At 38.5% G+C, this 12,535-nt stretch overlaps 1 protein-coding gene and 1 long non-coding RNA gene across 7 annotated transcripts in view; one reads left to right on the plus strand and one right to left on the minus strand.

Annotated features, from left to right (window-relative positions):
- The first annotated feature begins 511 nt into the window (after nt 1-511).
- Nucleotides 512-12,535, plus strand: part of MARCH6 (membrane associated ring-CH-type finger 6) — a 58,688-nt gene continuing 46,664 nt past the window's right edge. Inside the window, exon 1 of one of the 6 annotated variants that reach the window (XM_023537410.1) lies at nt 512-560. In XM_023537410.1, coding sequence (XP_023393178.1) covers nt 527-560 — 34 coding nt within the window. In that variant the 5' untranslated portion in view covers nt 512-526. Of the gene's footprint in view, nt 561-11,962; nt 12,204-12,267; nt 12,428-12,535 lie in introns of those variants that run through there. The other 5 variants (XM_011371407.2, XM_023537409.1, XM_011371408.2 and 2 more) reach the window with 5 other exon arrangements.
- Nucleotides 5,858-12,040, minus strand: LOC111746453. Its single transcript, XR_002783115.1, has 3 exons — nt 11,890-12,040; nt 7,023-7,256; nt 5,858-6,736 (listed from the first exon to the last, which is right to left on the minus strand). It is a non-coding gene; the product is annotated as an uncharacterized LOC111746453 (long non-coding RNA).

The raw sequence follows: 12,535 nt of genomic DNA on the forward strand, positions 1-12,535 counted from the left end.
CCCCTGGCCCCCCAGGGGGGGCGACGAGGCCGTTGTCGCCGCGCTGGGTATGGGGGCGTTTTCCACACCCTTCCCCCCACTCGGCTCTGCCTCTCCTTCTGCCGTTTTGCCCGTCGCTATACATGCCCTGCCTCCCGCGACAAAACTTCTTTGTTGACTCTGAAACTTCGCGAAAAATGCCCCGCCAGGTGACAGCCGAGTGGAGCGAGCTGACCCCTGCTTAAAACCTTGCCCTCTGCTCGCGGGCCGCGGGAGAAGTTGTTTACTCAACGAGGAAGAGGAGGAAGGTCCGGCGGGCTTCCTCCGAAGACGGAGGCTCTTTAGCATTGCTTTGTTTTGCTGTAGTTTATTTTGTTTAATCCCTGACAGCAAGACTCAGGGCTGTGTGCGTGTATGTGTGTGTGTGTGTGTGTGTGTGTGTGTGTGTGTGTGTTTTGTGAGTGTGTGTGTTTGGAGATGGCTGTTTTGGAACAGGCTGACCCTTGTAAACTGAATGCAGGAGTTATAAACGTCTGCGGGTATCGAAATGCGTTTGCTCATCCGGATACCGAAGGTGGTAGGTTAGTTATTTAGAAGCACTTTTTATTTTTTCAGAGTCTTTCAGATAATTTAGTGAGTCTGTAGAGAAAATTACTAAATCACCGCTTCTTGGTGTTTTGATTATCAATGAAGATGCTTTTTATGCTTTAGGTATAGTCATACGGGGAAATGATAAGCAGTTTTCAACCTTATGGATTGTGATTTTGGTGGTTTTAAATGAAAATCGTGGGACTGTCATGGCGTTTAATAATGAGTGATAAAGAGTTTGATATTGTCTATATATGTAATGAGTTGATAGAACTCGATTTATCATTTTTGAAAAGTCTTCCCTGTAATAATAAGAACTTCAACTGTAACACTTGTACGTGACACTTGACAGTTTACAAAGCATACTCACATGCATGCACATTTGGTCTTCCTCAGAGCCCTGTGGAGCAGGGAGGTATTATTTTTTATAAACGTGGAAATTCAGGCTTAGTTGTTTTAATAGCTTGTCCAAGTTTCACACAGTAAGAGACATTTGAACCTAGATATTCTGATTACAAATAGAGTTTTCCTTTAATTATGCCTCGATTGTTTGACAGAACCTTATTTTGCATTTATTTTATGAAACTGTTAGTCATGACATGAAAATGAATTTTAATACCATGCCTACTGCAAAATTCCATATTGGAAGTCTGAATTTTTTAAAGTCAACTTAAATTTAACATGAAAAAACCCTGGAAGGAAAGAGAGGATTACAGAGAGTGTCATGTTAAACATGAAAGTCAAAATGCCAGAAAGCTCTGAAGCAACTTCTCTTTGCTAAATTAGTTATTACAGATTATTTCTTAAATTAAAAATGCAGTTGAGTTTTTCTCTGATTACAAAAGAACCGATCTTTTTGTAGGAGACTTGGAAAATATGACAAAACATAAAATTAAATTTAAAAAATCTCAGTTCTACAAACATTTATTAAAAACATGGATAATATTGTTTGATTTTCTTTATTTTTAATATGTTAATCTGAGCAGACTGACTAGGAATGTTACTAAAATACCAACCATGCAGAGTGTAACTCTTCTTTCTCTTTTAAAAATAGCATGTTGCTTTCCTGTAGTGGTGCCACATATGATGTTATAATGCTCAGAATGTTTCGTATTTGTAGTAAACAATACTGAATTCTGTTAGAAAATTGATTTTTGCCCAGTGGATTTTAGCTGTTCATATTAAATGTTTGCTAGATTTTAAAAATCTCTCAAGTGTTCAGGGTATTCAATTTCACTTTTATGAAATCAACAGGTTTATAATCTATTTTCATAATACAGAGGGTTGATGAATTATTCTTATTTGTATATAATTTATATGAGTGCGGATGTGTTAACATAAACGGTTATCCATCATCAAATCTTTAAACTTAAGAGCTGGCCGAGACCATAGATATGCAACTTCCTCATTTTATGGATTAGAAGTCTGATTCTGCAATGCACGGAGATTTTTGATTTTTAAGGGGAAAATAATCTGTCCTTTGCTCAGGGATATATGCTTTTTAAAAGAGAAAGCACCGCACTGTTGGAATAGATGTTGCAAGCAAGTGCTGATGTGTGAAACTCATTCATATATTAAACATCTTGCGGTAGTAGAGTGCTTTCATTTCAGCCCAGTGATACATAGAGATGGTTTTTGTTTTTTTTTTTTTCTTTCAATTTTGCCAAATTATTCCTTACACAACAGCACATAATACAAAATCTTACTGGCAGTTTTTTAAAGTGGAATGCCAAAGCCGTTGTTCTTTGTGCTTTATGAAATGTATTCATTGGGAAGATATGAAGCTGAAATTACTGCAGTTGATCATGTTCTATATTTACTATGGCAAAACTTGAGGTGACTTAGGTTTGAAAGAAATGGGCTAACAGGATGGGAAGTTGTCAGAACCAGACAGCTAGTTACCGTCTTTCTAGAACCACGTGCTCTTTCATCTCCGCTTCCAGACATGTCTGCTTCATTCTTCTCAGCACAGATCGACTTTCACTGCTTCAGCATGCTTATGACCAAGCAGACGTGCACTTATTTGACAAATGCTTATTGAGCACCTGTCCTGAGCCAGGCACTGTATTTTATGCACTTGAGCTGGGCAGGGAACAAAATACACAAAACCTAAGGAAAAAAAATAACATGCAAGAAATTATATGGTACAATTTGCCTGTTATAAGTCCTGTGGAGAACAGTAAATTAGGAGGGGATAAGGAGTAGCCAGGATGTGAGGACGGGGTTGCAGCTTGGGAAGAAGCAAAGGAGGAGAGGGGGTTAGACGTGCAAATAACTGCTCTGTGGGCCGAGCATTCTAGGCAGAGGGAAGAGCCAGTGTGAAATATCTAAGATGGGAGCATGCTAGGAATGTTCAAGAAATAACCAGGATACCAGTATCACCGTAATGGAGTGAATGAGTTAGGGGAAGAGTAAGTAATATATGAAGTCAGCGAGATCTTGTGGCGAAAATAGAGGGGAAGCAAGTACATAGGACTTAGGTTGACTTATACTTTGATGAGATAGGGAGCTGTTGGGAGGGTTTTGAGCAGAGGCAAAACATACATTGTCTTGCCACGGTCACTGAATACTTCCCTGAATCTACCTCTTCCCTACTCAACTCTTAAACCCTAGAGCTAGAATCTGGCCCATCTTAGGTCAGGTGCCTACCTGTGATCCAGGTAGCTTGGGTGGTAGTGGAGAAGATAATGTAAGAAGAAAAATGATGTCCAAAGGTGTAAACTTCCAGTTTTGAAATAAATAAATCCTGGGCTATAAGGTACAGTATGCCGACCGTAGTTAATAATACTATATTATGTATTTGAAAGTTGCTGAGAGTAGATCTTAAAAGTTATAACAAGAAAAATAAGTAATTTGTAACTGGTGATGGATTTGACTAGACTTATTGCACAATGTATACATATATTGAATCTTTATGTTGTACACTTGAAACTAATATAGTGTTATATGTCAATTCTATCTTAATTAAAAAAAATAAAATAAAATAAAATCATGGCTGGGGGTGTCCATTCTTGATCTGGGCAGACATCCCAAAAGTTGTAGAATACCTTCTAGGCTGGAATGCTGTGGGTGATTAATATGAGGCTACCCTGGTATCCTCTTCCAGACCAGGCTAATTTTAGTGGGTTTTACTTCTCTCCTATAGGGACATGAAGATTGCTTATTTTTAGTGTAATACAGGTAGAATGGAAAGAGTTCTTAAAAAGGGAACAAGAAGTAAGACCTCAAGGAAAAACTTATTAATTTGGACTATAGTTTAGAATGTCATTGCAGTGAGCTAGGCAAGATATTACAGGCATACCTTGGAGGTATTGTGGGATCAGTTCCAGACTGCCGCAATAAACCAAGTCAATCTTTTTGCTGGCAGAGAGTCTTGCCTTCCATTTGTAAAAGACAAATCTGTGAAGCGCGGTGAAGTGACGTGCGATGAAGGGAGGTTTGCCTGTGTAGGAGTTTAAAGGGCAGGTGGCATGGAAAGAACGAGAAGGACAAAGAAACAGATTGGGGTAGGATTAATAGAATAGAGATTGGAGAGGTGATGTAATGGGGAGGGGCATTTAAAATGACTGATGTCTAGTGTAGTTTCATCCCCGGTGGTTTGGAAGAGAGAAGTTCAGTTTGGGACATTGTACTAGTTTGCAAGGGTGGCCATGACAAAGTACCACAGACTGGGTGGCTTAAGCAGCAGAAAGTCATTTTCTCATGGTTCTGGAGGCTGGAAGTTTGAGATCACGATCTCAACAGGATTGGTTTCTTCTGAGGCATCTTTTGTTGGTGTGCAGATTTTTGTCTTCTCCCTTTGTCTTTGCCGGGTTTTCCCTCTTCATGTCCCAGTCCTAATCTCTTTTGATAAAGGCACCAGTCATATCGGATTAGGGCCCACCCTAATTACCTCATTTGATGTAATTACCTTCTTGAAAGACCCTTCTTCAAATACAGTCATTCTGAGGTACTACGGGTTACTTCAACATGTGAATTTTGGTAGAGGTGAAGGAAACAGCAGTTTAGTCCGTAACAGACATAGTGAGTTCTTGGAGGCTTGGAAGACAGCGAAGCATTTTCTGTACACTTATATCTTGTAACTTAATTTCATTATAATATCCTTTTTTCTTTCCTGTCTCTCTTCTTTACTCCCACCTGATTGTATTCTTTAACTGTAAGTTAATAACACAATTTACCCCTTTTTAGTGTCACTTTTATGGAATGTAACAGTTTGAAGACCATTGGTCTTAGGATTCCTTTATGTTCCAAAAATTAAGGCTCCAAAGGACTTTTATCTGTGTTAGAAATGAAAACAACTTTAAACACAATACATGTTAAAAATAACTATGATAAATGTTATTTTTTTTTTTTAAGTCAAAAAAACCTAGTAAAGATAGCACTGTTTTAAGTTTTTGCACATCTTTTTTTTTAATGTCTGGATTATTAGAAGACAATTGGATTATCATCTCTGCTTCTGCAGTTATCTCTGTTGTCATGTTTTAAAGTATATGGAGAAGATTTGGTCTCACAGATAGTTTGAGAAAGGAGGCATATATTCAGATAATTTTGGCTAGTCTTTGATATGTCAAAACTCGACAAATAGTAGTTCCTTAAGTAGTGTTATATCTGAAAACATATAAATCAAATTTTAAACATTACATTGACCTAAATTAAAATTCATTGGTCTGATGGTTCAGGATAGAGAGCTCAGGAATAGATCCATACAGATATGGACAGTTTATTTTTGACTGAGGTGCAAAAGCAATTCATTGGAGAAAGGATGGTTTTTCAACAAATGGTACTGGAATAGTTGACTATCCGTTGGCAAAAAAATGAACGTTGAGCAATACTTTGTACCATACACCAAAATTAACTCAAAGGGAAGGAATATTAGACCTAACTGACAAACCTAAAACTACAAAACTTCTAGAAGAAAACATAGGAGAAAATCTTTGTGATTTTGGATTAGCCCAAGATTTCTTAGGTACAAAGTAAAAGCATGATCTGTTAAAGATTAAATTGATAAATAGGGTGGCATAAAAATTCTGAATGTCTACTCTTTCACAGACAGTGTTAAGAGAATTGAAGACAGGATACAGTGTTTGAAAACATATCTGATAAAGGATGTATTTATAGTATATAAAGAACGCTCAAAACTCAATAGAAAAACGAGTAACCCAGTTTAACGAATGTCCCAAAGATCTGGACAGATATTTCACTAAAGAATATATGTACATGGCTTATAAGCACAGGAAAAGATGCTCAGCATCATTAGTCATTTTGTACAAATAAAAACCACAGTGAGATAATTCACACCCATTAGGATGGCTATAATCAAAAAGGACAGATAATCAGTGTTGGCAAGGATGTAGAAAAATTGGAACCTTTATTCCTTGCCGGTGATAATGTAAAATAATACAACTAATTAACCTCAAAAAGTTAAAACTGAATTACCATGTGACCCAGCACTTCCATTACTAAGTATATACCCAGGAGAATTCAACGTGTATCTTCACAAGCAGTTGAAACTACCCATTGTCCAGCAGCTGCTGGAGAGGCAAGCAAAATGTAGTATATGTATAAATTGAAATATTTGCAATACAAAGGAATGAAATACTACAACTTTTGAATGAATCTCATAGACATTATGCTAAGTGAAAGAAACCAGTATGAAAAACCACATTTTATATAATGCAATGTGTATGAAGTGTCCAAAACAGGCAAATGTTTATAAGGAGGAAGAAGATAAGTGAGGAGGGTTAACAGAATGTGGAGAATGACTGTTCATAGTTACAAGGTTTTATTTTGGGATGATGAAAATGTTAAAAAATGAGAATTATGGTGATGGTTGCATAACTCTGTAAGTATATTCAAAACCATTGAACTGTACGCTTTAAGCTCTTGGTTTTTATAGTATGTAAATTTCAGTAAAGCTGTTAACAAATCAAAACTGTAATGAGATATCACTACATACCTACCGAAATGGCTAGAATGGAGGCAAGTCAGATGTCCATGTATAATTTCAGAGGTGGCAGGGAAGTGCAGTCCTACCGTATGCCCAGAAAATGGAATGCCAGAAGTGTTTGGTGACCAGTGTCGATTTCCACAGCCCCTAACATTAATTCCTATCTGGTTGGTGATGTAAATGTGCTCGTTGGGATACATGTCACTCTGCAACTTCGTTAGACTGTATTTTAGAGAGGGAAGAATAATTTTTTTCGTGTTATTATCCTTTCTCATTTGTTCTTCCCACATGTCTATTTAGACATTACTGTAGAAAGTCTCAATTTTTAAAATTGAAATATAATTTAAATACAGTAAAATGTACCTTATTAATTTTTGACAAATACATAGCCAGCACAATTAAGGTATAGAATGCTTGATCACTCCCCAAAATACTCCTGTACCCTTTTATAGTCAATCCCACCTCCAGACCTTGGCAAACACTGATCTCTTTGTTTCTATAGTTTTACCTTTTCCAGAATGGCATAAATGGAATCATACAGCATATAGCTTTTTGAGTCTGGTTTTCGGATTTATTCACGTAGTTGCATGTACCAGTAGTTCCTTCATTTTTACTGCTTAATAGCGTTCTCTTGTAGGCATATGCCACAGTTCATCCATCCCAAGTTGTAGAACATTTGTGTCTGTTGTTTCCAGTTTGGGGGAATTATGAATGATTCCATCGTACATATTCATGTAGATTTCTGTGTGAACATAAGTTTTCATTTTACTAGGTTAAATACTTAGGAATAGGATTGCTGGATTGTATGTTGAGTTTTTTTTTTTTTCCCCTCGTCATTTTAATAGGTATGTAGTTGTACTTAACTGTGATTAAAAATTTTTTCATTTAGTGGTAAAATATATATAACAACATTTACCATTCTAACCATCTTAAATATACAACTCAGTGGCATTAAATTTTTCTACATCCTTGCCAACAATGATTATCTGTCTTCTTTGATTATAGCCATCCTAATGGGTGTTCAAATCTTTTGCTGATTATTTTTGGGCGGTGGGGGGGCTGTTTTCTTGTTAAGACTCCAATTAGTAAGCTAGACAGGACTTTAACAGATAATTCACAAAAAGAGAACTTTAGTAAAATAGGGAACTGTCCGGCTTCACTAGTGATGAAACTACTTTTTAATTTGCTGTATTACCTAGTTATTTTTATCCTTAAATTTTTAATAATATAGTGTATTTTACTAGAGGGAACCATCTCCTGTTCTACTTGGAGAATATAATAAAGTTGGAAGAGTAGATGGTAAAGATATATAGAATACTGACATTATTATGGAGGAAAAAATTCAAGAAAACTTGTACGATTGGGGAGGAAGTAGATAAAGTCAAAGGAGTACTTTTGGAATTGGGGGTTAGATTTGAATCCTCATTCCTCATTAACTTCCTTGATAATATAGTTAGGTTTCAGTAACTGAAATAGAATTAGCTAATCTAAGTCTGCTCTCCATGTGGCCTTGGCTGGCAGAAATGGTGTTGGGTGGCATTTATCTCCTGTGATGTTTGGAATACAGGGGAAGTTATTATCTAAGTTTTCTGTCTTGCTGGGTTACCCCTTTCCTGGTCCTTTGTCTAGAGAGAGCAGGCTTTTGTGAGGAAATTTTCTGTCCCTTCTCATTGGTTTTTCTAGGTTGCCAGCTTCTCCACCTTTGCCACCAGTCCAGGATACATGAAGCAAAATGCAAACCCAGGGAACTGCTATGTGGTTCCTTGGGCTCTCAGCAGCCTTGCTGGTCTGCCTTCTCTTTACCTTTAGAGTCGTCTTATGTTTGTTTTACATATAATGTCCTGGTTCTTTTAGCCATTCTTGGCAGGAGGAATAGAGAGAAGTGTATGTTTCATCTTGGTCTGGAACCTTAGGTCCTCTTTAGATCTCTTACAGTCTTTACTGCTCCTTCCCCTAGAGGGTAACCACTTGTAATGATGTATGTAAATTTTTCCTGTTTTTGAACTTTGTACATCTGAAATTGTATAATGGGTACTCTTTGTGTCTGGATTGTTTATCACTCGACATCGCTTTATGAGATAAGTCCAAATTGTGGTTTATTTAGTTGATTTATTCTCATTGACATATAGTATTATGTGAAAGAATATACCAAGATTTATATATCCATTCTTACCGTTGATAAGCAACCTGGGTAGTTTCCATCTTGGAGGTATTATTATGAATAGTGCTGCTACGAACATTCTTATACGTGTCTTTGTACATAAGTATATAGGAAACAATTGATTTTAAAAGTAAGAGACTGGAAAAATGCCACACAATTTTATATACGGTAGACATCACACATATAAAATAAGGAAAAGACTTCTTTTCCCCAACTCTGATCCACCAAAGGTAGCAGTAGTTTCTTATGTACCCTTGCAGAATAAGTGCTTAGCTCTGTAAATTTATGCCTTGTTTCAGATTTTTCTGCTGAACATAGATTGGCAGGGAAGCTTCATTCCTTCTAGACTACACTACATATAGATTAGCCAAAGAAATTTAGCTGAAGATACAGAACGAGAGCAGGTGCAGCCTCTCTTTGACAGCTTTTCCTGGCCTCCAGTTCCCTAATAAGGTGTGGATATGCCCATGACACAGTCTAAGCAGGGCTCAGGGCCTGCTAAACAGCTGGATGTTTGCCTTACACGTGTTTTATAGCTAGAGCTTAAAACACTGTTCTAGTTGACTTACACCAACAATCTTTGCCTTTTCATTTAGGGGAATATTTATACATACAGTGCTTTTGAACAAAACTCATTTAATCACATCAACATGTGGGGAGAAGACAGTTGATACTGTAAAAGATTTGTGATATTGTTTTTTAGATCAAATTCTATATTAGAGACATTTAGATTAAATGGTTTTAAATTAGAATTGGATTGTTGGTTGTACAGAAATGGGCTTTTAGGAATGTTGAGACATATGATTTAAATCTGATTCTGCTTGCTTTTCCCGATTGAATATAAAGCCAGTGAAAAAACATGACCAGTGAAATAAGAAAATTGCTAACATGAGTTTCCAAATTTATGTGTGTACTATATAGATCACATGCTAAAGAACTTCATTAGTAAAATCAGACTTGGTAGCGTCAGTAAAATAAAAGTTCAGCGTGATATTTGCAAATTGTACATTTAACCTTTCCTTATTTTTAAAAAAGTTTTATTATGTACAGTTGCCAATACTCCCCAAATAGACTAATATAATAAACCTCCATATAACCAGCATTCAACAGATACAAGCATATGGCTGATAATTCTTTTGTCTTAACCCTTTCCTTCCCCTTCCACACTTCTGGATTATTTTAAAGCAAATCCCAGATGTATCTTTTTATCCATGAATACTTAATGTAGTCTGAGAATTAACTTCTTAACAAAAAACACATAATCACAATTCAACCGTCACACTACTTATTTCCTTTATTCTCCAAGTATTAAAATGACTATTAGTGTTATTGCTATTAAAATAATTACTGAATTCTGTTTATAATTTCTTTGCAATTCTTCTTTCTTAGGATATAGCCTGCGAGGGATATAGGATCGATCATGTTATTGTTTTAAAGTCTCTAAAATAATAAACTTCTGTGGTTGAGCTTACTATTCAGGTTCATTTGTTTGATTTATTTTTGACTGAGGGGTTGCTTTTTTTCCATTTCGATATAATTTTATTTTATAATTATGTAAAAGATTTCCGTGATTCTAAAACAAGGTGATTCAGATGTCTAACGTTCCCTTCTCTTTCCTTTTATAGAATCAGTCGAGGCTTGTGAAACCTCTGATAAAATAATGAAAAAATGTGTATATGTGTATTTCGAGAGAACCATAAATATTCTGATTTTTTCCCAAAGGTTCCATGAGCAAGTGTGTGTGTGTGTGTGTGTGTGTGTGTGTGTGTGTGTGTGTGTACACATACTATAGAACAGTGGTTCTCAAACTTTTTTGGTTTTGGGATCCCTTTATGCCTTTATGCTTTTAAAAACATGAAGACTAAGAAGAGCTTTTTATTTTTCATGTAAGACACTTTAAAAATTGGAAATATTCTTTTTCATGAAATAATTATATACTCTAAACCCAAAATATTGGTGAGAAGAGTAGATTTGTTTTTTTATTTACAAGTCTTTTAAATATCTGGTTTAATGGGAGGCAGCTGGATTTTTTTCATCTGTGGGTACATTCAATCAGTTGTCTAGTGTAGCATCTGGAACTCTTTACTGTAACACTGGCAAGACAATGGGAGTAAAAGACAAAGTCTTAGTGTTACAACAAAAATAGTTTTGATCTTGCAGAGGCCTGGTGAGTCCCACTTTTGAGTTGGACTCTGTGTTAGGCAGAGCCAGGAGCGTGATTTAGGTTTGTTGTGTTTGCTTAGCTTTGAGTTTGTTGGTTTCTCATTCAGAAGGATGGGGTCTTCTGAGAATCTTTGTCTGCTCTTATTCAGGTGCGTTTTTCAGTCTCCCTAAGTGGAGCTTCTGGGTCTCCAATGTCCGCCCTCACCCTACCGCCAGCCCCCCTAATGGCAAGCAGGTGCTGCATGTCTTGCCACAACTCTATTGGGCCACGTAGGGTAAGGTCACCTTTGTGGGCAGCTGGTCCATGTGTCAGGAGAGCCCACCTAGTTATGGTTCACACCCACGTGGGTATCGATCGCAGTTTAAGGCCCTGCACCTTGCTGGCAGCAGTGTGCCGACAAGGGTTAATCTCTTTCCTACCCCAGTCTATTGCTGCATATGTGGTGGCCGGCAGGTTACTGTGTTTTTGGAGGGCTGTGCAGCACCTCTTACTTATGTGAGCACAGTATCTCCCACTGCTTCTCTCTGCATTGTGCCCTGACGACAGGACACCCATTGATATGCTGCCGCTGCTGCGCCCTACTTCCTACCTCTGCACCTGCCTGTGAGCTGGCTGGGGAGACAGGACGAGGTGGGACCGATTCACTGTCTGACCTCGTCTCACGCACATTTGCACTCAGTCAACCCAACCTGGTTGATCTTGCGGTAGCATGTGCGTGTCGCTAAAGTTAACCCCGGGCATCCAAACGCTTGGGCTGGTTGGGTGATGTTGCGAATGACTTTGATCGCATGTTCCGCTCCTATCTGGATAACCGTAGTAATTCTAGAACTAATCTATGTCTACCAGCACCAGCCTCTCTGGTGGTTCTAGATAACCTAGATCGATCGTGCGTCCCACAGCCTTGTCAACTAATTTAATGTGGAAGTCGTAGTGCCTTACGATGGCGGCTACAATGACATGGAACCCCCGTGATAAGAAATCCGGTATGGTTTCATAGAGCCTAATCGACTATCTCAACCAAGGAAGGCAGCAGACGCACAAATTACCTACCCGCGACGGGAGAGAGCAGCGGTGAAAAGCAACACCGGACTCTTTCGAGATCCTATAATTGGAATGCGTCCACTTTTAAATCTTTTAAGGAGGATCCGTTGCACGGCAAATCTGGTGGCGGCAGCTGCGGTAATCCCGGCTTCAGTGCGCTGGGTATTGAATTCGTGCATTTGAAATGCTGTGCTTGGGTTTCTGGCGCGGGGCCACCGTAGGGGGGAGCCCTCGCGTCCCTTTCCTCTGCGCCTTCCTGGCTCCTAGCAGAGTTTCCCGCGCCGAAGTGTGCACTTGGAGAAAATCGAGAGTTCAGAGTAGGCGTGAGTGGCCTGAATACTGCCGCGGGCGGTCGTGGAATCGGGACCGTGGTTCTATTTTGTTCGTGTCGGAATCTTGCGGAGGCGGATCAGGCGCGGGGCTGGGGTGTTCGCGTTGCACCACTGGCGCACAAAGTCCTAGACCGGTGCACGAAGGCCCAGAGTGAAAGCTTTTGGCCAGGAATGCTTTCATCAAGGATGAAGGTGAAAGTGGAATGTTTGAAGAGGTGCAGATCTCGTTTAGTTCTGACCATAACTAATGCAAAAACCGTTGCGTTATTACCGTGATCCGCGGGCAGCTTCCGGGAAACCAAAGTCCTTCCGGTGGTGGTAGC

This window comes from Pteropus vampyrus, unplaced genomic scaffold (genome assembly GCF_000151845.1).
Source record: "Pteropus vampyrus isolate Shadow unplaced genomic scaffold, Pvam_2.0 Scaffold190, whole genome shotgun sequence".
Taxonomy (NCBI): domain Eukaryota; kingdom Metazoa; phylum Chordata; class Mammalia; order Chiroptera; family Pteropodidae; genus Pteropus; species Pteropus vampyrus.